The following is a 25,129-nucleotide window of genomic DNA, read 5'->3' as shown; positions in this document are numbered from 1 at the left end:
TTTTGCCTGTAAGCCCTTTTTCTGAAGTGTTTTTGTTTTTTGTATTTAGCATTGGACTGTGTTCTCAGTTGTACTTTTTGCTTACCCTTTTGGTGTTTGTTTGCTCTTTCCCTGTAAGGGCACCTTCTCTTTAGTAAGCATTTTTATCCCACATTTTGCATCTCCATTTTGGGTTTTAAAACAGCTCACTAGTTCAAACATGACATCCTTTATTATATAAACTTATCTCATGGAGTAATACATAGAAAAATTACCCCCAAAGTGCTGTCCCCCTTTAAAGTGTTATCACAAGTCTTATTGTTGTTGTTTGCAGTACTCTGCTGCTGCTTCTTGGCTTCGGTTACAGCCACCAGCACCCAGGAGGTATGTGAACATCCTACAGGCCAGCGACAGTCTATTAGTTTGTGGCTGTAGCAGGGTCTGAGAACGGAAACCGCTCAATGTGACGACTCTCATAAAAGGAGAAACACCTGGAGGATTGATGCAGAAAAAAGGTTAATGTTGAAATGGTAACAGCCTTATTAAAATGAATTAAAAGTGAGGTCAAAGCAGAATTGGAGGAAATACATTCAGGTTTCACAAAGGTTGTCAAGATTAACCAAATGAACTCACTCAACACTTCTCTTTGTCAGTCGCCCTCCTGCAGCAGGACTGGTATGTCATGTGAAGGAGCATCTGTCATCACCATGGTTACCGCGCTGCCCGCACCAGACTCTGCTGCATATACAGTGTAGAAATGCCTGGTGAAATTGGAGTTAATTTATCAATAAAATACCTCTACTACTAACAAGATTATTTGATGTGGAAAACAGCCAATGTTACCATCACTCAGGTGAGAAAGGTAGTTGAGCTATTAACGCTGCTAGCCCAGACTGTATTGGAGCAAAGTAAGAAACACTAACATTGGTCCTACAGAGTACATCCCTGATCCCTCTGCTTCACTGCACAGGCCACTGGCAATCTAACAACTCGCTTACCAACTCCAGTCACAAATCATCACCTAACTGCCGGACCGCTCTGAGCTTTTTTACTTTTGCACTCTACAGTCTGGTCAGGTCAGCTGATCAGTTGCTCCTGAGGAACAAAGCGGAAGCTCAGGGGGGATCGTGCCTTTGCTGTTGCAACCCTAAAACTTTGGACTAATCTGCCACAGTGTATCAAACAGGCCTCCTCTCCGTCTGTTTTTAAATCTTAAGACCCACCTCTTCTCCATGGGTTTTAACACTTAGTCGGAGGCTGACTTTTGACTGTTTTGGGGGTGGGGGTTATTTTTTTTCATTTTTTTGACTTTGATCGTACTGTATTATATCTTATTTTATTTTATGGATTTTATATTTTTGTGCTTTTTTTATATTTTATTTTATCTTATATTACTCTAATTTACCAGACTGACATTTTCATTGTCTTTATTGTGCTTGTGCAGCACTTTGGAAACCTTGTGTTTGTTTAATTCTGCTACATAAACAAAATGGATTGACTTGGACATTGCATGGGTTATGATCCTCCAATTACACGCCTGCCTCGGTATCAACTTGAAAACTAAAAAGATAGTTGCAGATTTCAGGAGGACCATAAAAAGGGAGTGTATGGTACCAGCATGGGAGTATGAAAGATTCAAAGTGATTTGGAGGTCAAGGGTCATATAACCTGGAGCTATTTATAATAGTTCATATAAAAAATATCATGCAATCTATCATGCTTATGAAAGTCAGGTAGAAAAGCAAAAAGATGAGTATGGTAGTAGCAGACAATTCCTATCGGTACAAGGCAGTTTGGAGGTCAAAGGTCACATGACCTGGAAGCTACTGGTAATGATTTGTGTAAAAAATTCATATATAATCCTTGCAAAGTTGAGTAGCAGAGCAATAAGTCGTGTACGGTACTAACAGACAAGTTCAACTGATACAAAATGATTTGGAGGTCAAAGGTCACATGACCTGGAAGCTATTGATAGAATTTAATTTCAAAAATATATATAAAATCCCAGCAAAGTTGAGTAGCAAAGCAATAAGACGTGTATACTACTAGCAGACAAGTCCCACTGATACAAAGTAGTTTAGGGGTCAAAGGTCACACGACCTGGAAACTATTGACATCATTTAATTTCAAAAAATTATATAAAATCCCAGCAAAGTTAAGTAGCAAAGCAATAAGTTTTGCACGGTACTAACAGACAAGTTCAACTGATACAAAGTGATTTGGAGGTCAAAAATCACATGACCTGGAAGCTATTGATAGAATTTAATTTCAAAAAATTATAAAAAATCCCAGCAAAGTTGAGTAGCAAAGCAAAAAGGCGTGTGTAGTACTAGCAGACAAGTCCTACTGATACAAGGTGGTTTGGAGGTCAAAGGTCACATGACCTAGAAGCTATTGGTAATGATTTGTGTAAAAAAATTATATAAAATCCCAGCAAAGTTAAGTAGCAAAGCAAAAAGGCGTGTGTAGTACGAGCAGACAAGTCCTACTGATACAAGGTGGTTTGGAGGTCAAAGGTTACATGACCTGGAAAATATTGGCAATGATTTGTGTAAAAAAATCATCAAAAATCCTAGCAAAGTTGAGCAGCAGAGAAATAAGTCGTGCACGGTACTAACAGACAAGTTCAACTGATACAAAGTGATTTGGAGGTCAAAGGTCACATGACCTGAAAGCTATTGATAGAATTTAATCTCAAAAAATTATATAAAATCCCAGCAAAGTTGAGTAGCAAAGAAAAAAGGCGTGTGTAGTACTAGCAGACAAGTCCTACTGATACAAGGTGGTTTAGAGGTCAAAGGTCACATGACCTGGAAAATATTGGTAATGATTTGTGTAAAAAAATCATCAAAAATCCTAGCAAAGTTGAGCAGCAGAGCAATAAGTCGTGCACGGTACTAACAGACAAGTTCAACTGATACAAAGTGTTTTGGAGGTCAAAGGTCACATGACCTGGAAGCAATTGATAGAATTTAATTTCAAAAAATTATATAAAATCCCAGCAAAGTTGAGTAGCAAAGCAAAAAGGCGTGTGTAGTACTAGCAGACAAGTCCTACTGATACAAGGTGGTTTGGAGGTCAAAGGTCACATGACCTGGAAAATATTGGTAATGATTTGTGTAAAAAATTCATATATAATCCTAGCAAAATTGAGTAGCAGAGTAATAAGTCGTGTGCGGTACTAATAGACAAGTTCAACTGATACAAAGGGTTTTGGAGGTCAAAGGTAACATGACCTGGAAGCTATTGATAGAATTTAATTTCAAAAAATTATATAAAATCCCAGCAAAGTTGAGTAGCAAAGCAAAAAGGCGTGTGTAGGACTAGCAGACAAGTCCTACTGATACAAGGTGGTTTAGAGGTCAAAGGTCACATGACCTGGAAAATATTGGTAATGATTTGTGTAAAAAAATCATCAAAAATCCTAGCAAAGTTGAGCAGCAGAGCAATAAGTCGTGCACGGTACTAACAGACAAGTTCAACTGATACAAAGTGATTTGGAGGTCAAAGGTCACATGACCTGGAAGCTATTGATAGAATTTAATTTCAAAAAATTATATAAAATCCCAGCAAAGTTGAGTAGCAAAGCAAAAAGGCGTGTGTAGTACTAGCAGACAAGTCCTACTGATACAAGGTGGTTTGGAGGTCAAAGGTCACATGACCTGGAAAATATTGGTAATGATTTGTGTAAAAAATTCATATATAATCCTAGCAAAGTTGAGTAGCAGAATAATAAGTCGTGTGCGGTACTAACAGACAAGTTCAACTGATACAAAGTGTTTTGGAGGTCAAAGGTCACATGACCTGGAAGCTATTGATAGAATTTAATTTCAAAAAATTATATAAAATCCCAGCAAAGTTGAGTAGCAAAGCAAAAAGGCGTGTGAAGTACTAGCAGACAAGTCCTACTGATACAAGGTGGTTTGGAGGTCAAAGGTCACATGACCTGGAAGCTATTGATAGAATTTAATTTCAAAAAATTATATAAAATCCCAGCAAAGTTGAGTAGCAAAGCAAAAAAGCGTGTGTAGTACTAGCAGACAAGTCCTACTGATACAAGGTGGTTTGGAGGTCAAAGGTCACATGACCTGGAAAATATTGGTAATGATTTGTGTAAATAAATCATCAAAAATCCTAGCAAAGTTGAGTAGCAGAGTAATAAGTCGTGTGCGGTACTAACAGACAAGTTCAACTGATACAAAGGGTTTTGGAGGTCAAAGGTCACATGACCTGGAAGCTATTGATAGAATTTAATTTCAAAAAATTATATAAAATCCCAGCAAAGTTGAGTAGCAAAGCAAAAAGGCGTGTGTAGTACTAGCAGACAAGTCCTACTGATACAAGGTGGTTTGGAGGTCAAAGGTCACATGACCTGGAAAATATTGGTAATGATTTGTGTAAAAAAATCATCAAAAATCCTAGCAAAGTTTAGCAGCAGAGTAATAAGTCGTGTGCGGTACTAACAGACAAGTTCAACTGATACAAAGTGTTTTGGAGGTCAAAGGTCACATGACCTGGAAGCTATTGATAGAATTTATTTTAAAAAATTATATAAAATCCCAGCAAAGTTGAGTAGCAAAGCAAAAAGGTGTGTGAAGTACTAGCAGACAAGTCCTACTGATACAAGGTGGTTTGGAGGTCAAAGGTCACATGACCTAGAAGCTATTGGTAATGATTTGTGTAAAAAAATTATATAAAATCCCACCAAAGTTGAGTAGCAAAGCAAAAAAGCGTGTGTAGTACTAGCAGACAAGTCCTACTGATACAAGATGGTTTGGAGGTCAAAGGTCACATGACCTGGAAAATATTGGTAATGATTTGTGTAAAAAAATCATCAAAAATCCTAGCAAAGTTGAGCAGCAGAGCAATAAGTCGTGCACGGTACTAACAGACAAGTTCAACTGATACAAAGTGATTTGGAGGTCAAAGGTCACATGACCTGGAAGCTATTGATAGAATTTAAATTAAAAAAATTATATAAAATCCCAGCAAAGTTGAGTAGCAAAGCAAAAATACGTGTGTAGTACTAGCAGACAAGTCCTACTGATACAAGGTGGTTTAAAGGTCAAAGGTCACATGACCTGGAAAATATTGGTAATGATTTGTGTAAAAAATTCATATATAATCCTAGCAAAGTTGAGTAGCAGAGTAATAAGTCGTGTGCGGTACTAACAGACAAGTTCAACTGATACAAAGTGTTTTGGAGGTCAAAGGTCACATAACCTGGAAGCTATTGATAGAATTTAATTTAAAAAAAGTATATAAAATCCCAGCAAAGTTGAGTAGCAAAGCAAAAAGGCGTGTGAAGTACTAGCAGACAAGTCCTACTGATACAAGGTGGTTTGGAGGTCAAAGGTCACATGACCTAGAAGCTATTGGTAATGATTTGTGTAAAAAAATTATATAAAATCCCACCAAAGTTGAGTAGCAAAGCAAAAAAGCGTGTGTAGTACTAGCAGACAAGTCCTACTGATACAAGGTGGTTTGGAGGTCAAAGGTCACATGACCTGGAAAATATTGGTAATGATTTGTGTAAAAAAATCATCAAAAATCCTAGCAAAGTTGAGCAGCAGAGCAATAAGTCGTGCACGGTACTAACAGACAAGTTCAACTGATACAAAGTGATTTGGAGGTCAAAGGTCACATGACCTGGAAGCTATTGATAGAATTTAATTTCAAAAAATTATATAAAATCCCAGCAAAGTTGAGTAGCAAAGCAAAAAGGCGTGTGTAGTACTAGCAGACAAGTCCTACTGATACAAGGTGGTTTAAAGGTCAAAGGTCACATAACCTGGAAAATATTGGTAATGATTTGTGTAAAAAATTCATATATAATCCTAGCAAAGTTGAGTAGCAGAGTAATAAGTCGTGTGCGGTACTGACAGACAAGTTCAACTGATACAAAGTGTTTTGGAGGTCAAAGGTCACATGACCTGGAAGCTATTGATAGAATTTAATTTCAAAAAAGTATATAAAATCCCAGCAAAGTTGAGTAGCAAAGCAAAAAGGCGTGTGAAGTACTAGCAGACAAGTCCTACTGATACAAGGGGGTTTGGAGGTCAAAGGTCACATGACCTAGAAGCTATTGGTAATGATTTGTGTAAAAAAATTATATAAAATCCAAGCAAAGTTAAGTAGCAAAGCAAAAAGGCGTGTATGATAAGAGCAGACAAGTCCTACTGATACAAGGTGGTTTGGAGGTCAAAGGTCACACGACCTGGAAACTATTGATATCATTTTATTTCAAAATATTATATAAAATCCCAGCAAAGTTAAATAGCAGAGCAATAAGTCGTGCACGGTAATAACAGACAAGTTCAACTGATGCAAAGTGATTTGGAGGTCAAAGATCACATGACCTGGAAGCTATTGATAGAATTTAATTTCAAAAAATTATATAAAATCCCAGCAAAGTTGAGTAGCAAAGCAATAAGGCGCGTATAGCACTAGCAGACAAGTCCTACTGATACAAAGGGGTTTGGAGGTCAAAGGTCACATGACCTAGAAGCTATTGGTAATGATTTGTGTAAAAAAATTATATAAAATCCCAGCAAAGTTAAGTAGCAAAGCAAAAAGGCGTGTATGGTACTAGCAGGCAATTCCTACTGATACAAGGTGGTTTGGAGGTCAAAGGTCACATGACCTGGAAAATATTGGTAATGATTTGTGTAAAAAAATCATCAAAAATCCTAGCAAAGTTGAGCAGCAGAGCAATAAGTCGTGCACGGTACTAACAGACAAGTTCAACTGATACAAAGTGATTTGGAGGTCAAAGGTCACATGACCTGGAAGCTATTGATAGAATTTAAATTAAAAAAATTATATAAAATCCCAGCAAAGTTGAGTAGCAAAGCAAAAATACGTGTGTAGTACTAGCAGACAAGTCCTACTGATACAAGGTGGTTTAAAGGTCAAAGGTCACATGACCTGGAAAATATTGGTAATGATTTGTGTAAAAAATTCATATATAATCCTAGCAAAGTTGAGTAGCAGAGTAATAAGTCGTGTGCGGTACTAACAGACAAGTTCAACTGATACAAAGTGTTTTGGAGGTCAAAGGTCACATAACCTGGAAGCTATTGATAGAATTTAATTTAAAAAAAGTATATAAAATCCCAGCAAAGTTGAGTAGCAAAGCAAAAAGGCGTGTGAAGTACTAGCAGACAAGTCCTACTGATACAAGGTGGTTTGGAGGTCAAAGGTCACATGACCTAGAAGCTATTGGTAATGATTTGTGTAAAAAAATTATATAAAATCCCACCAAAGTTGAGTAGCAAAGCAAAAAAGCGTGTGTAGTACTAGCAGACAAGTCCTACTGATACAAGGTGGTTTGGAGGTCAAAGGTCACATGACCTGGAAAATATTGGTAATGATTTGTGTAAAAAAATCATCAAAAATCCTAGCAAAGTTGAGCAGCAGAGCAATAAGTCGTGCACGGTACTAACAGACAAGTTCAACTGATACAAAGTGATTTGGAGGTCAAAGGTCACATGACCTGGAAGCTATTGATAGAATTTAATTTCAAAAAATTATATAAAATCCCAGCAAAGTTGAGTAGCAAAGCAAAAAGGCGTGTGTAGTACTAGCAGACAAGTCCTACTGATACAAGGTGGTTTAAAGGTCAAAGGTCACATAACCTGGAAAATATTGGTAATGATTTGTGTAAAAAATTCATATATAATCCTAGCAAAGTTGAGTAGCAGAGTAATAAGTCGTGTGCGGTACTGACAGACAAGTTCAACTGATACAAAGTGTTTTGGAGGTCAAAAGTCACATGACCTGGAAGCTATTGATAGAATTTAATTTCAAAAAAGTATATAAAATCCCAGCAAAGTTGAGTAGCAAAGCAAAAAGGCGTGTGAAGTACTAGCAGACAAGTCCTACTGATACAAGGGGGTTTGGAGGTCAAAGGTCACATGACCTAGAAGCTATTGGTAATGATTTGTGTAAAAAAATTATATAAAATCCAAGCAAAGTTAAGTAGCAAAGCAAAAAGGCGTGTATGATAAGAGCAGACAAGTCCTACTGATACAAGGTGGTTTGGAGGTCAAAGGTCACACGACCTGGAAACTATTGATATCATTTTATTTCAAAATATTATATAAAATCCCAGCAAAGTTAAATAGCAGAGCAATAAGTCGTGCACGGTAATAACAGACAAGTTCAACTGATGCAAAGTGATTTGGAGGTCAAAGATCACATGACCTGGAAGCTATTGATAGAATTTAATTTCAAAAAATTATATAAAATCCCAGCAAAGTTGAGTAGCAAAGCAATAAGGCGCGTATAGCACTAGCAGACAAGTCCTACTGATACAAAGGGGTTTGGAGGTCAAAGGTCACATGACCTAGAAGCTATTGGTAATGATTTGTGTAAAAAAATTATATAAAATCCCAGCAAAGTTAAGTAGCAAAGCAAAAAGGCGTGTATGGTACTAGCAGGCAATTCCCACTGATACAAGGTGGTTTGGAGGTCAAAGGTCACATGCACTGGAAAATATTGGTAATGATTTGTGTAAAAAAATCATATATAATCCTAGCAAAGTTGAGTAGCAAAGCAAAAATGCTTGTATAGTACTGGCAGACAAGTCCCACTGATACAAGGTGGTTTGGAGGTCAAAGGTCACATGCACTGGAAAATATTGGTAATGATTTGTGTAAAAAAATCATATATAATCCTTGCAAAGTTGAGTAGCAAAGCAAAAATGCTTGTATAGTACTGGCAGACAAGTCCCACTGATACAAAGTAGTTTGGAGGCCAAGGGTCACATGACCTGGAAGCTATTGATAATGATTTGTGGAAAAAAAATATCAAAAATCTTAGCAAAGTTGAGTAGCAGAGCAATAAGTCGTGTACGGTACTAACAGACAAGTCCAACTGATACAAAGTGGTTTGGAGGTCAAAGGTCACATGACCTGGAAGCTATTGGTAATAATTTGTGTAAAAAAATTATATAAAATCCTAGAAAAGTTGAGTAGCAAAGCAATAAGGCATGTATGGTACTAGCAGACAATTCCTACTGATACAAGGTGGTAGGCAGGTCAAAGGTCATATGACCTGGACAGTATTTATAATGACTTGTGTAACAAATTCATATTAAATCAGATTAAACATTATTTGAAAAACAAAAAGGTGTGCATAGTACTACAAGGCCAGTTTTCATATTAAATGGATTTATTGTAAATAATTCAAAATAGTATCGCAATAATTCAATCAATACATTTTTCAATGACTTTTTATGCAGCATAGCACGCGTATAACACCCAAACTTCACAGATAGAATTAATATACTGCTTTTTAATACTCCAGCAATAGTTTGTGCAGAAAGTAATAACACAGTAACCCAAAGTTCAGCAGCGAGCTGGACAGGGCAGAGCAGGACATGAGATGGGGGCAATGCAAACAATCCGACAAATGGTGTCCCTTTAGCAGTTCCAGTTGTTTTGAGGAGACTGTCTACCAGTCTGGTGGCCCTGGAGCAAAGAAACCAGTGTCTTTTCCCTAAAGCAGCGAGAACACCACTCAAATAATTAATCTGTTATAGCTCACCAACAGTTTAAGGTATGCATTGTAATATTAATATAAAGTGATTAACATAAAATTATTTGAAGTGCCAAGGTCGCATGGCCTGCATGCTATAATACAAAATCTTTCAATTTTTTCATGTTAAAATGTCATATGAAGCCCAATAAAATATAAAACTTCTAAAATGGGCGTGTCAAATGTTTTCAGGATACGACTAATTATTTGACACGGTTGTGGATCAATTTGTGGTGTGATTTAATTTTTTTTTTTTAGCAAACTCTCGTCAATGGAATAGAAATGAATGGAAATTTATTGACGGTCCCTTGTCCGAACAAGCAGTTCAGAGGGCGGGACTTCCGTGTGAGCTCCCCGCAGCAGGAGAGAGCAGCCCGGCACAGTGAGGGGAACGACCGCCGTTTCTACGGAGGCGAATATCCAACGTCCAACGTAAAACTAACTTCACCGCGGTGCACACTCGGAATAATCCTCCTGGCACCTTCCGGTGCTTTACAATGACACGCCGTAATTGTGCTTTGCTCAAAATGTGTTTGAGAGCGAATAAAGTGCATTTTCGAACAATGGATGTGTGTGCCAAGCAATAAAGCACATCACACTAAATGTGTTCCATAAGTGCCAAAACGCGCTTCGGAGGCCTTCTCTGAGCGAGTGGAGTGCCTTTTTGGACGTAGCAAACATGTGCCATATATGGAGAAAATTTTTACCACAAAGCCTAGAGGTTGCTTGAAATGCTGTATCACAGCGAGAGAAACACATTTTCTCATTTTAGCTGTAACTCTACAGCAATGCTTCTCAGCCAACTGAAACTGTTGCAGATAGAACGGGATGCGAAGCTGCGTCAGGCACACTTGGAATGAGCCTCCTGGCACCTTCCGCTGCCTCACAATGACACGCCGTATTATGCTTTGCTCAAAATGTGTTTGAGAGCGAATAAAGTGCATTTTCGAACAATGGTTGTGTGTGCCAAGCAATAAAGCACATCTCACTAAATGTGTTCCTTAAGTGCCAAAACCCTAACCCTAACCCTAACCCTTAACCTGACCCTAACCCTAACCCTAACCCTAACCCTAACCCTAACCCTAACCCTAACCCTAACCCTACCCCTAACCCTAACCCTAACCCTAACCCTAACCCTTCTTCTCTGAGCGAGTAAAGTGCTTTTTTGGACATGGCATACATGTGCCATATATGGAGAAAAAATTTACCACAAAGTCTATAGGTTGCTTGAAATACATTATCACAGCGAGAGAAACACATTTTCTCATTTTAGCTGTAACTCCACAGCAATGCTTTTCAGCCACCTGAAACTGTTGCAGATAGAATGGGATGCGAAGCTGCGTCAGGCACACTTGGAATAATCCTCCTGGCACTTTCCGCTGCCTCACAATGACACGCCGTATTTTGCTTTGCTCAAAATGTGTTTGAGAGCGAATAAAGTGCATTTTTGAACAATGGTTGTGTGTGCCAAGCAATAAAGCACATCTCACTAAATGTGTTCATTAAGTGCCAAAACCCTAACCCTAACCCTAAACCCTAAACCCTAAACCCTAAACCCTTAACCTAACCCTATCCCTAACCCTAACCCTAACCCTAACCCTAACCCTAACCCTAACCCTAACTCTAACCCTAACCCTAACCCTAACCCTAGCCCTTCTTCTCTGAGTGAGTAAAGTGCTTTTTTGGACATGGCATACATGTGCCATATATGGAGAAAATTTTTACCACAAAGCCTAGAGGTTGCTTGAAATGCTTTATCACAGCGAGAGAAACACATTTTCTCATTTTAGCTGTAACTCTACAGCAATGCTTCTCAGCCAACTGAAACTGTTGCAGATAGAACGGGATACGAAGCTGCGTCAGGCACACTCGGAATAATCCTCCTGGCACCTTCCGGTGCTTTACAAAGACACGCCGTATTGTGCTTTGCTCAAAATGTGTTTGAGAGCAAATAAAGTGCATTTTCGAACAATGGATGTGTGTGCCAAGCAATAAAGCACATCACACTAAATGTGTTCCATAAGTGCCAAAACGCGCTTCGGAGGCCTTCTCTGAGCGAGTGGAGTGCTTTTTCGGAAGTGGCACACATGTGCCATATATGGAGAAATTTTTTACCACAAAGCCTATACGTTGCTTGAACTACATTATCACAGTGAGAGAAACACATTTTCTCATTATAGTTGTAACTCCACAGCAATGCTTCTTAGCCACCTGAAACTGTTGCAGATAGAACGGGATGCGAAGCTGCGTCAGGCACACTTGGAATAAACCTCCTGGCACCTTCCGCTGCCTCACAATGACAGGCCGTATTATGCTTTGCTCAAATGTGTTTGAGAGCGAATAAAGTGCATTTTCGAACAATGGTTGTGTGTGCCAAGCAATAAAGCACATCTCACTAAATGTGTTCCTTAAGTGCCAAAACCCTAACCCTAACCCTTAACCTAACCCTAACCCTAACCCTAACCCTAACCCTAACCCTAACCCTAACCCTAACCCTAACCCTAACCCTAACCCTAACCCTAGCCCTTCTTTTCTGAACGAGTAAAGTGCTTTTTTGGACATGGCATACATGTGCCATATATGGAGAAAAATTTTACCACAAAGCCTATAGGTTGCTTGAAATGCTTTATCACAGCGAGAGAAACACATTTTCTCATTTTAGCTGTAACTCCACAGTAATGCTTCTCAGCCACCTGAAACTGTTGCAGATAGAACGGGATGCGAAGCTGCGTCAGGCACACTTAGAATGAGCCTCCTGGCACCTTCCGCTGCCTCACAATGACACGCCGTAATATGCTTTCCTCAAAATTTGTTTGAGAGCGAATAAAGTGCATTTTCGAACAATGGCTGTGTGTGCCAAGCAAAGAAGCACATCACACTAAATGTGTTCCATAAGTGCCAAAACGCGCTTCGGAGGCCTTCTCTGAGCGAGTGGAGTGCTTTTTTGGACGTGGCACACATGTGCCATATATGGAGAAATTTTTTACCACAAAGCCTATAGGTTACTTAAAATACATTATCACAGAGACAGAAACACATTTTCTCATTTTAGCTGTAACTCCACAGCAATGCTTCTCAGCCACCTGAAACTGTTGCAGATAGAACGGGATGCGAAGTTGCGTCAGGCACACTTGGAATGAGCCTCCTGGCACCTTTCGCTGCCTCACAATGACACGCCGTATTATGCTTTGCTCAAAATGTGCATGAGAGCGAATAAAGTGCATTTTCGAACAATGGATGTGTGTGCCAAGCAAAGAAGCACATCACACTAAATGTGTTCCATAAGTGCCAAAACGCGCTTCGGAGGCCTTCTCTGAGCGAGTGGAGTGCGTTTTTGGACGTGGCACACATGTGCCATATATGGAGAAAATTTTTACCATAAAGCCTATAGGTTGCTTGAAATACATTATCACAGCGAGTGAAACACATTTTTTCATTTTAGCTGTAACTCGACAGCAGTGCTTCTCAACCACCTGAAACTGTTGCAGATAGAACGGGATGCGAAGCTGCGTCAGACACACTTTGAATAATCCTCCTGGCACCTTCCGCTGGCCCACAATGACACGCCGAATCATGCTTTGCGCACAATGTGTTTGAGAGCGAATAAAGTGCATTTTCGAACAATGGATGTGTGTGCCAAGCAATAAAGCACATCACACTAAATGTGTTCCATAAGTACCAAAACGCGCTTCGGAGGCCTTCTCTGAGCGAGTGGAGTGCGTTTTTGGACGTGGCACACATGTGCCATATATGGAGAAAATTTTTACCATAAAGCCTATAGGTTACTTGAAATACATTATCACAGCGAGAGAAACACATTTTCCCTTTTAGTTGTAACTCCACAGCAGTGCTTTTCAGCCACCTGAAACTGTTGCAGATAGAAGGGGATGCGAAGCTGCGTCAGGCACACTTGGAATGAGCCTCCTGGCACCTTCCGCTGCCTCACAATGACACGCCGAATCATGCTTTGCGCACAATGTGTTTGAGAGCGAATAAAGTGCATTTTCGAACAATGGATGTGTGTGCCAAGCAATAAAGCACATCACACTAAATGTGTTCCATAAGTGCCAAAACGCGCTTCGGAGGCCTTCTCTGAGCGAGTGGAGTGCTTTTTTGGACGTGGCACACACGTGCCATATATGGAGAAAATTTTTACCACAAAGCCTATACGTTGCTTGAAATACATTATCACAGTGACAGAAACACATTTTCTCATTTTAGTTGTAACTCCACAGCAATGCTTCCTAGCCACCTGAAACTGTTGCAGATAGAACGGGATGCGAAGCTGCGTCAGGCACACTTGGAATAATCCTCCTGGCACGTTCCGCTGGCCCACAATGACACGCGGAATCATGCTTTGCTCAAAATGTGTTTGAGAGCGAATAAAGTGCATTTTCGAACAATGGATGTGTGTGCCAAGCAATAAAGCACACCACACTAAATGTGTTCCATAAGTGCCAAAACGCGCTTCGGAGGCCTTCTCTGAGCGAGTGAGTCCTTTTTTGGACGTGGCACACATGTGCCATATATAGAGAAAAAAATTACCACAAAGCCTATACGTTGCTTGAAATACATTATCACAGTGAGAGAAACACATTTTCTCATTTTAGTTGTAACTCCACAGCAATGCTTCTTAGCCACCTGAAACTGTTGCAGATAGAACGGGATGCGAAGCTGCGTCAGGCACACTTGGAATGAACCTCCTGACACCTTCCGCTGCTACAATGACATGTCGTATTATGCTTAGCTCAAAATGTGTTTGAGAGCGAATAAAGTGTATTTTCGAACAATGGTTGTGTGTGCCAAGCAATAAGGCACATCTCACTAAATGTGTTCATTAAGTGCCAAAACCCTAACCCTAACCCTAAACACTTAACCTAACCCTAACCCTAACTCTAACCCTAACCCTAACCCTAACCCTAACCCTAACCCTAACCCTAACCTAACCTAACCCTAACCCTAGCCCTTCTTCTCTGAGCGAGTAAAGTGCTTTTTTGGACATGGCATACATGTGCCATATATGGAGAAAATTTTTACCACAAAGCCTAGAGGTTGCTTGAAATGCTTTATCACAGCGAGAGAAACACATTTTATCATTTTAGCTGTAACTCTACAGCAATGCTAACCCTAACCCTAACCCTAACCCTAACCCTAACCCTAACCCTAACCCTAATGGATGTGTGTGCCAAGCAATAAAGCACATCACACTAAATGTGTTCCATAAGTGCCAAAACGCGCTTCGGAGGCCTTCTCTGAGCGGGTGGAGTGCTTTTTTGGACGTGGCACACATGTGCCATATATGGAGAAAATTTTTACCACAAAGCCTATACGTTGCTTGAAATACATTATCACAGTGAGAGAAACACATTTTCTCATTTTAGTGGTAACTCCACAGCAATGCTTCTTAGCCACCTGAAACTGTTGCAGATAGAACGGGATACGTAGCTGCGTCAGGCACACTCGGAATAATCCTCCTGGCACCTTCCGGTGCTTTACAATGACACGCCGTAATTGTGCTTTGCTCAAAATGTGTTTGAGAGCGAATAAAGTGCATTTTCGAACAATGGATGTGTGTGCCAAGCAATAAAGCACATCACACTAAATGTGTTCCATAAGTGCCAAAACGCGCTTCGGAGGCCTTCTCTGAGCGAGTGGAGTGCCTTTTTGGACGTAGCAAACATGTGCCATATATGGAGAAAATTTTTACCACAAAGCCTAGAGGTTGCTTGAAATGCTTTATCACAGCGAGAGAAACACATTTTCTCATTTTAGCTGTAACTCTACAGCAATGCTTCTCAGCCAACTGAAACTGTTGCAGATAGAACGGGATGCGAAGCTGCGTCAGGCACACTTGGAATGAGCCTCCTGGCACCTTCCGCTGCCTCACAATGACACGCCGTATTATGCTTTGCTCAAAATGTGTTTGAGAGCGAATAAAGTGCATTTTCGAACAATGGTTGTGTGTGCCAAGCAATAAAGCACATCTCACTAAATGTGTTCCTTAAGTGCCAAAACCCTAACCCTAACCCTAACCCTTAACCTGACCCTAACCCTAACCCTAACCCTAACCCTAACCCAAACCCTAACCCTAACCCTACCCCTAACCCTAACCCTAGCCCTTCTTCTCTGAGCGAGTAAAGTGCTTTTTTGGACATGGCATACATGTGCCATATATGGAGAAAATTTTTACCACAAAGCCTAGAGGTTGCTTGAAATGCTTTATCACAGCGAGAGAAACACATTTTCTCATTTTAGCTGTAACTCTACAGCAATGCTTCTCAGCCAACTGAAACTGTTGCAGATAGAACGGGATACGAAGCTGCGTCAGGCACACTCGGAATAATCCTCCTGGCACCTTCCGGTGCTTTACAAAGACACGCCGTATTGTGCTTTGCTCAAAATGTGTTTGAGAGCAAATAAAGTGCATTTTCGAACAATGGATGTGTGTGCCAAGCAATAAAGCACATCACACTAAATGTGTTCCATAAGTGCCAAAACGCGCTTCGGAGGCCTTCTCTGAGCGAGTGGAGTGCTTTTTCGGAAGTGGCACACATGTGCCATATATGGAGAAATTTTTTACCACAAAGCCTATACGTTGCTTGAACTACATTATCACAGTGAGAGAAACACATTTTCTCATTATAGTTGTAACTCCACAGCAATGTTTCTTAGCCACCTGAAACTGTTGCAGATAGAACGGGATGCGAAGCTGCGTCAGACACACTTTGAATAATCCTCCTGGCACCTTCCGCTGGCCCACAATGACACGCCGAATCATGCTTTGCGCACAATGTGTTTGAGAGCGAATAAAGTGCATTTTCAAACAATGGATGTGTGTGCCAAGCAATAAAGCACATCACACTAAATGTGTTCCATAAGTACCAAAACGCGCTTCGGAGGCCTTCTCTGAGCGAGTGGAGTGCGTTTTTGGACGTGGCACACATGTGCCATATATGGAGAAAATTTTTACCAATTTTTACCACACTTTGAATAATCCTCCTGGCACCTTCCGCTGCCTCACAATGACAGGCCGTATTATGCTTTGCTCAAAATGTGTTTGAGAGCGAATAAAGTGCATTTTCGAACAATGGATGTGTGTGCCAAGCAATAAAGCACATCACACTAAATGTGTTCCATAAGTACCAAAACGCGCTTCGGAGGCCTTCTCTGAGCGAGTGGAGTGCGATTTTGGACGTGGCACACATGTGCCATATATGGAGAAAATTTTTACCATAAGGCCTATAGGTTGCTTGAAATACATTATCACAGTGAGAGAAACACATTTTTTCATTTTAGCTGTAACTCGACAGCAGTGGTTCTCAGCCAGCTGAAACTGTTGCAGATAGAAGGGGATGCGAAGCTGCGTCAGGCACACTTGCAAAAAAACCTCCTGGCACCTTCCGCTGCCTCACAATGACAGGCCGTATTATGCTTTGCTCAAAATGTGTTTGAGAGCGAATAAAGTGCATTTTCGAACAATGCTTGTGTGTGCCAAGCATAAAGCACATCTCACTAAATGTGTTCCTTAAGTGCCAAAACCCTAACCCTAACCCTAACCCTAACCCTTAACCTAACCCTAACCCTAACCCTAACCCTAACCCTAACCCTAACCCTAACCCTAACCCTAACCCTAACCCTAACCCTAACCCTAACCCTAGCCCTTCTTTTCTGAACGAGTAAAGTGCTTTTTTGGACATGGCATACATGTGCCATATATGGAGAAAAATTTTACCACAAAGCCTATAGGTTGCTTGAAATGCTTTATCACAGTGAGAGAAACACAATTTCTCATTTTAGCTGTAACTCCACAGTAATGCTTCTCAGCCACCTGAAACTGTTGCAGATAGAACGGGATGCGAAGCTGCGTCAGGCACACTTGGAATGAGCCTCCTGGCACCTTCCGCTGCCTCACAATGACACGCCGTAATATGCTTTGCTCAAAATGTGTTTGAGAGCGAATAAAGTGCATTTTCGAACAAGGGCTGTGTGTGCCAAGCAAAGAAGCACATCACACTAAATGTGTTCCATAAGTGCCAAAACGCGCTTCGGAGGCCTTCTCTGAGCGAGTGGAGTGCTTTTTTGGACGTGGCACACATGTGCCATATATGGAGAAAATTTTTACCATAAAGCCTATAGGTTGCTTGAAATACATTATCACAGCGAGAGAAACACATTTTTTTCATTTTAGCTGTAACTCGACAGTAACCCTAACCCTAACCCTAACCCTAACCCTAACCCCTAACCCCTAACCCTAACCCTAACCCTTAACCTAACCCTAACCCTAACCCTAACCCTAACCCTAACCCTAACCCTAGCCCTTCTTTTCTGAACGAGTAAAGTGCTTTTTTGGACATGGCATACATGTGCCATATATGGAGAAAAATTTTACCACAAAGCCTATAGGTTGCTTGAAATGCTTTATCACAGCGAGAGAAACACATTTTCTCATTTTAGCTGTAACTCCACAGCAATGCTTCTCAGCCACCTGAAACTGTTGCAGATAGAACGGGATGCGAAGCTGCGTCAGGCACACTTGGAATGAGCCTCCTGGCACCTTCCGCTGCCTCACAATGACACGCCGTAATATGCTTTGCTCAAAATGTGTTTGAGAGCGAATAAAGTGCATTTTCGAACAATGGCTGTGTGTGCCAAGCAAAGAAGCACATCACACCAAATGTGTTCCATAAGTGCCAAAACGCGCTTCGGAGGCCTTCTCTGAGCGAGTGGAGTGCTTTTTTGGACGTGGCACACATGTGCCATATATGGAGAAATTTTTTACCACAAAGCCTATAGGTTGCTTGAAATACATTATCACAGAGACAGAAACACATTTTCTCATTATAGTTGTAACTCCACAGCAATGCTTCTTAGCCACCTGAAACTGTTGCAGATAGAACGGGATGCGAAGCTGCGTCAGACACACTTTGAATATTCCTCCTGGCACCTTCCGCTGGCCCACAATGACACGCCGAATCATGCTTTGCGCACAATGTGTTTGAGAGCGAATAAAGTGCATTTTCGAACAATGGATGTGTGTGCCAAGCAATAAAGCACATCACACTAAATGTGTTCCATAAGTACCAAAACGCGCTTCGGAGGCCTTCTCTGAGCGAGTGGAGTGCGTTTTTGGACGTGGCACAAATGTGCCATATATGGAGAAAATTTTTACCATAAAGCCTATAGGTTGCTTGAAATACATTATCACAGCGAGAGAAACACATTTTTTCATTTTAGCTGTAACTCGACAGCAGTGCTTCTCAGCCAACTGAAACTGTTGCAGATAGAACGGGATGCGAAGCTGCGTCAGGCACACTTGGAATAAACCTCCTGGCACCTTCCGCTGCCTCACAATGACAGGCCGTATTATGCTTTTGTAGCAGCATAGGAGTATATCCATATCTCCCTATGCAGCGTGTCCCATTAAACAGAGTTCACTGCCGGCCAATCATTGTGTGGGTGGCGAGTATTTAAGCAGTGCTCCTCTCACTGTCTCTCTCTCTGCACTTCCTCCGTCTGTGTACTTCCTGGTCAAGTGTTCGACTGAGACAGTGGTCGGTGTGCTGTTGGGGACACACGTGTCTTTTGGCGTCCTATTGTGGTGAGTGTTATCTCTTCCTCTCTCTCCGTTGCTGTGCATGCTCGTAGCTTGCTAATGAGAGTGTGGTCATAGGTGAGACACCCGTAGCCGCCTGGGCTTACTCCCTCCCTCGCTCCTCTCACGTGCCTGTGTATCTGCTTAGAAGGTATGTAGAGTACTAACATGGGTCGTAACCGCATCATTGTCAGTCATATCGTTAATTTTAACATCTGCTTAGAAGGTGTAATCTGCCTGAATGCCAGCCGTCTGAGAACTCCGCTGCTTTGTCTCCGCTCTCGGTCTCTGCGGTTGCTTCCGCTGTTTCGTCTGCTCGTCCGCTGCTTGCCTTGACTGGCTGCTATCCCGCCGCTGTGCTTCCCGCTGACCTGCTGTTCGGTCTTGCGGCTTCGCCTGGCTGGGAGCTTGGCGCTGGTGACCTCTGTTTGCGCTCTGGACTCCTGTGACTGACTGGCCAGGCCGCTCGGCCTCTCCTGACAGACAGACACTACGTGCCAAATTTATTTAGAGTTTCGTTTTTATTATGTGTGTTTTAATGGTGGGGTGGTAGATCCCTTTTTGTTTAGTTACCATTGTATAGGTTTTCCCTTTGCTTTTGGTTAGATTATTTCTATAGGTTTACCTTTTTTTTGTTTTAGGATTATTTTGACTTAGTTATATATTCTAGCCCAGTCGCTTTATTTGATTTTGGGAATTGGGTGGATTTTCCTTCAGTAGTTCTTCTTTTGTTTATCACATGTTGTTTTGTTTGTTTCATTTGTGATTAGTGGCTCTTCCTTCAATTTAGTTAGTACAATTTTGCTACTTTTGTTTAATTGCTTTATTTTGTTTTGACCCCACTAATTGTTTTATTCCCCTTTTCAGTTGCTGAGGACCGGTGGTGGTGCTGGTGGTCTGGGTGGCGGTATCCTCTCCGTCCGTGTGCGGTGCTCCTCTGGGATTGGTTTTCTTTGCACAACCCTGTGTGAGTGTGTCACGTGTGACTGGGTGCTTTTTGAGTTGTTTTGGGTGGATCCCCCCCCCCCCCTTCACTAGCCCAATTTCCACCTGGTAAGCCTCAGCACCTGATTAGGTTTCCCTCTTCCCCTCCTTGTGTGTGTGGTATTTTAAAAAGATGTTTACTTGTTAATAAAATCTATTAATTTTTTTATAACGTGAACCATGTCTCATGCCTCATGAGTATAATGAACCTGTGTATGCCTTAAGAGGGAAAAGAAAAAAAAAGAAATTGACTCTCTGGGTGAAATTCCCAGGGTGGCGTTGTCTGGTCCTCGAACACCTCTGGTGTAAGCCAGTATTCTTCCACTCCCTACCACTGCTACAAACTTGGCGTTGTCGGCAGGATATACTCAATTGAAAGGCTGAGACGTGTGTCCCGTTTGTTTTTTTTACTTTCTGATTGTTTTGTGTATTGATTTTTTTTTTTTTTTTTTTTTTTGGTCCTGACAGATTGGAGAGCTTGGAGACAAAGCAGCGGTAATTCACAGCGGATCTTTGTGACAGTCCTGGTGAGACTGTTTCAGCAGGTTCGGTTTTTTTTGTGGTACGGTTGCGCCATACTAACTACCTGTAGTATACTGCTTTCGCTGTAGTTATGGAGGAAGAGATTCAGGAACTCAGAAATGTAATTGCACAGTTAAAAGCTGACAATGAGCGGTTGCGACAGGAACAGGCTGGGCCTAGTGCTCCTCCTTTTACTTCTGTGCCACCTACTGTCCCCTCCACGTCTAGTGTCTCTGTACCAGAGAGACTAATTTTTGTGCCTAGAGATAGGAAGTGTCCAGTCTTTAGGGGAAGGGTAGGTGTAGGTTTGAGTGAGTGGAGAGAGGAGGTGCAGGCCTGTATGAGAGCCCGGCATCTATCCCGGTCTGACCAGGCATTCTTCCTGTTTGATCACTTAGAGGGTGAGGCTAGAGATGAGATCAAGTATCGCTCTAGCGCGGAGAGAGGATCCTAATTGCATACTTGCCATTTTACAGGAGCTATACGGGTGTTCAGATTCTTATGTTGCACTGCAGGAGGCTTTCTTCTCTAGGAAGCAGACAGAGGGCGAGACTCTTCAAGAGTTTTCCCTCGCTTTCATGGGTCTCATGGAGAGGGTGAAGCAGCGTGCCCCGGCCGGTATGTTGAACTCTGAAGTCCTCCTGAGGGACCAGTTTGTTGAGCAGGTGTTCAACAGTTCCCTGCGTCGTGAGCTGAAGCAGTTGGTGCGTAGACAGCCTAATTCCACTTTACTTGATGTTAGGGCAGAGGCGATCCAGTGGGAGCGCGAAGGGTTACCTGGTGGCGCAAGAGGCCGTAGTCACTCCGTCCCCCTAATGTTTGGTGTTCAGTATGGGGTTCATGGTGGTCCTCAGGTGTCTGTCCCCTCGTCTTCCGTATCAGAGATCAGTGAGATGAAAGAAATGCTAAAACGTCAGCAAGAGCAGCTCAATCAGCTCACTGAGAGCCTTGCTCGGCTGCAGAATCCCCAGCAGTACAACCGCCCACCTCGTACTGGCCCCATAGTGTGCTTGCGCTGTAATCAGCCTGGTCATATTGCCCGACATTGTGATGGAGCGCGTGTTTCTTCCCGCTCACAGGTCCCCTCCCGACCCCCTCCTACCCCTGGTAGGCAGTCCCACAACGCTCCGGTGTCGGAAAACTAGTGCCCACCGAACTGCGGAGCCACAGTTTGGGTGGGGCCGCCACTGGCTCACAGGAGGTCTCAGGTAGCTTTGAATCTTCTAAGCTGATTTCATCTTGTCCCCATCTAGATGTGGACATGGGTGGAGTTAAGGTTCCCTGTTTGGTGGACACGGGTTCTATGGTCACCACGATTTCTGAGGGCTTTTTCCGCCAGTATTTCGAGCCTTGGGGTCAGGAGCGCCTGCGGTCGTGTCACTGGTTGGAGCTCAAGGCTGCTAATGGTTTGGCTATCCCCTATCTTGGCTACCTAGAGCTTGAGGTGGAGCTTTGTGGTAAGCTAATGCCCCACTGTGGAGTGTTGGTGGTAAGGGACCCCCCTGATGGTACACCTGCCCGGGTGCCTGGTGTTTTAGGGATGAATGTGATGCGCAAGTGTTACCACGAGCTTTTTGTGCAACATGGCGCTACTTTGTTTTCGCAGCCTTGTGTTTTGGAGGCCCCCAGGCCTGTTATGCAGGCCCTACAGCAGTGCCGCGTTGACAGCACTCGGACCCCTCGTGACGTTCCAGGACAAGTAAAGATCAGAGGTAAGAGAACCTGGCGGATCCCTGGCGGAGCCATGAAAGTTGTGACTGCCACATGTTCAGCGCAGTACGCTGGTTCCACTGTCCTCTTTGAGCCCTCTGATTCTGGGTTGCCTGCTGGGTTGCTTGCGTCCCCTGCCTTGGTCCGAGTAGTCAGAGGTACAGCCTACATACCTGTTGTTAATGTGGGCACCATCGAGGTGCTGTTGCATCCCCGTACAGCTGTTGGCACGCTGGACTTGGTGAATGTGGTCAGTCTGCCTGCAGGGATCACCGAGGTACCATCAGGTGTGGCCACTCTGTCCTCCCAGACAGCTGTTCCCAGTGTGCAACAGCAGCTGGGAGACCTGGACCTGTCCCCATTGTCTGCTGAGGAGCAAGGTAGGGTGAGGGCTGTGCTTCAGCAGTACACCCCTGTATTTTCAGCCCACGAGGGAGACCTTGGGTGTACCAACCTCATCTCCCATGACATTCCTCTGGTTGATAATGTCCCGGTCCGGCAGCGCTACAGGCGTATTCCACCCTCTGAGTACGAGGTCGTAAAGGAGCACATTAACCAGCTGCTGTCATCCCAGGTCATTCGGGAGAGCAGTAGCCCCTATGCGTCTCCTATCGTGTTAGTGAGGAAGAAAGATGGTTCGATTCGCATGTGTGTTGACTACAGGCAGCTCAACAGTAAAACCCATAAGGATGCCTTCCCTCTACCACGCATAGAGGAGTCCCTGGATGCTCTTTGTGGTGCTCGCTGGTTCTCGACCCTGGATTTGGCCAGTGGTTACAACCAAGTTCCAGTTACTGAGGCAGATCGGGCCAAGACTGCCTTTTGCACACCCTTCGGCCTGTTTGAGTGGAACAGAATGCCCTTTGGGCTCTGTAACGCCCCCAGTACCTTTCAGAGGTTAATGCAGCGTATCTTTGGTGATCAGCAGTGTCAGTCATTATTATTGTATCTGGATGATATCGTTGTGTTCTCCTCCACTATAGAACAACACCTGGAGAGGCTGAAGTTGGTCCTAGGTCGATTACAGCAGGAGGGCCTCAAGGCAAAGCTCAGTAAGTGCTCCTTCTTCCAGAGAGAAGTGAGCTACTTAGGCCATGTGATTTCTGGTGAGGGTGTCTCCACCGATCCGAGTAAAATTGAAGTGGTCGCCAACTGGCCAATTCCTACTACTGTCTCGAAGTTACGCTCTTTTCTCGGGTTCGCCAGTTATTACAGGCGGTTTGTGGAGGGTTTCGCCAAGCTGGCAGCCCCTCTGCACAAAGTTGTAGCTGAGTGTAGCAACACTAGGGCTGGTAGGAGGTCTGACCGTGGTGTCGTCAGGTGTTGGACTGACCAGTGCCAACAGAGCTTTGAGGCATTGAAAGCTAGACTCACCACTGCACCTGTGTTGGCTTATGCTGATTTCTCCCTTCCTTTTGTCCTCGAGGTGGATGCAAGCCATGGCGGCTTGGGCGCGGTAAGGTAAGACCGATGGCCTACGCTAGTCGAGGCCTGAAGCCCACAGAACGGAATATGGCTAACTATAGTTCCATGAAATTGGAGTTCTTGGCCCTTAAGTGGGCCATGACGGAAAAGTTCAGGGAGTACTTATTGGGTAATAAGTGTGTGGTTTATACTGACAACAACCCTCTTAGTCATTTGTCTTCAGCTAAACTGGCCGCCACTGAGCAGAGGTGGGCAGCTCAGCTGGCCTCTTTTGACTTTGAGCTCAAGTATCGTTCTGGTAGAAGCAACAGGAATGCAGACGCGCTCTCCCGTCAGCACCCGCCTGGCCCTCAAGACGTGGAAACGATGCTTCCCGGCACCGCCATGCCTCAGCCCTTGGAACAAGCCCTGGGGTTGAGAAAGGTGGAGGTAACTCAAGCTTCTGTCGCTGTCATGCCACAGCGCTCTACCCCTGAACTTCATGCCCTTCAACAGGCTGATCCCGTCATCCAGGAACTGCTAGAATTCTGGCAAAGAAAGCAGCGTCCCACTCGGGAGGAATGGGTACAGCTGTCTCAGTCTGCACTGGCCTTGCTTCGTCAGTGGGACAGACTGGTTGAAAAGGATGGGGTGCTGTATCGCCAGGTGTTCCGCCCCGATGGTGCTGAAGCTATGCTTCAGTTGTTGCTGCCGAGTGCGCTGTGTAAAGAGGTCCTGACCAAAATCCACCAGGAGCACGGGCACCAGGGAGTGGAGCGAACGTTGGCGCTCCTACGGTCCCGATGCTACTGGCCCAGCATGTCTGCAGACGTGACCCGATGGTGTCAGACATGTGAGAGATGTCAGGTTGCCAAGGATGTACACCCCAAAGCTAGTGGCTTTATGGGGCATTTGTTGGCGTCACGCCCCAATGAAATCCTTGCCATTGATTACACCACCCTGGAGCCTGCCCAGAATGGTGTAGAGAACATCTTGGTGATGACAGATGTGTTTAGTAAGTACACCGTAGCTATCCCGACCCATGATCAGCGTGCTGCTACGGTGGCCAAGGTTCTGGTGTCAGAGTGGTTCTACAAGTTTGGTGTTCCTTCTCGGTTGCATTCTGATCAGGGTCGTAATTTTGAAAGCTCCCTCATCCAGCAGTTGTGTAACTTGTACGGCATTGTGAAATCTCGTACCACTCCCTACCATCCGCAAGGAAATGGTCAGTGTGAGCGGTTCAACCGCACACTCCACAATCTGTTGCGTACCCTGCCAGTCTCCAGGAAGAGGGATTGGAATGCCTGTTTGCCCCAGGTCCTCTACTGCTACAACACTACTCCCCATTAGGCCACGGGTGAGTCGCCCTTTTTCCTGATGTTCGGCCAAGACCCTCGA

General features: G+C 43.3%; 1 protein-coding gene across 1 annotated transcript in view; it reads right to left on the bottom strand.

Moving 5' to 3' along the window:
- Positions 1–253: 253 nt before the first annotated feature.
- Positions 254–25,129, bottom strand: part of LOC144894571 (uncharacterized) — a 94,157-nt gene continuing 69,281 nt past the window's right edge. Inside the window, exons 4-5 of the mRNA XM_078787798.1 lie at positions 613–717; positions 254–470 (exon numbers count right to left, since the gene is read on the bottom strand). Of these exons, the coding sequence (XP_078643924.1) occupies positions 629–717 (89 nt within the window). The 3' untranslated portion in view covers positions 254–470; positions 613–628. The remainder of the gene's footprint in view (positions 471–612; positions 718–25,129) is intronic.

The sequence above is a fragment of the Doryrhamphus excisus genome, linkage group LG21 (genome assembly GCF_037039965.1).
Source record: "Doryrhamphus excisus strain RoL-2023G ecotype Guam linkage group LG21, RoL_Dexc_Guam_v1.1, whole genome shotgun sequence".
NCBI classification, from domain to species: Eukaryota; Metazoa; Chordata; class Actinopteri; order Syngnathiformes; family Syngnathidae; genus Doryrhamphus; species Doryrhamphus excisus.
Note: the sequence above shows the minus strand (reverse complement) of the source record. Positions and strands in the feature narration are given on the sequence as shown.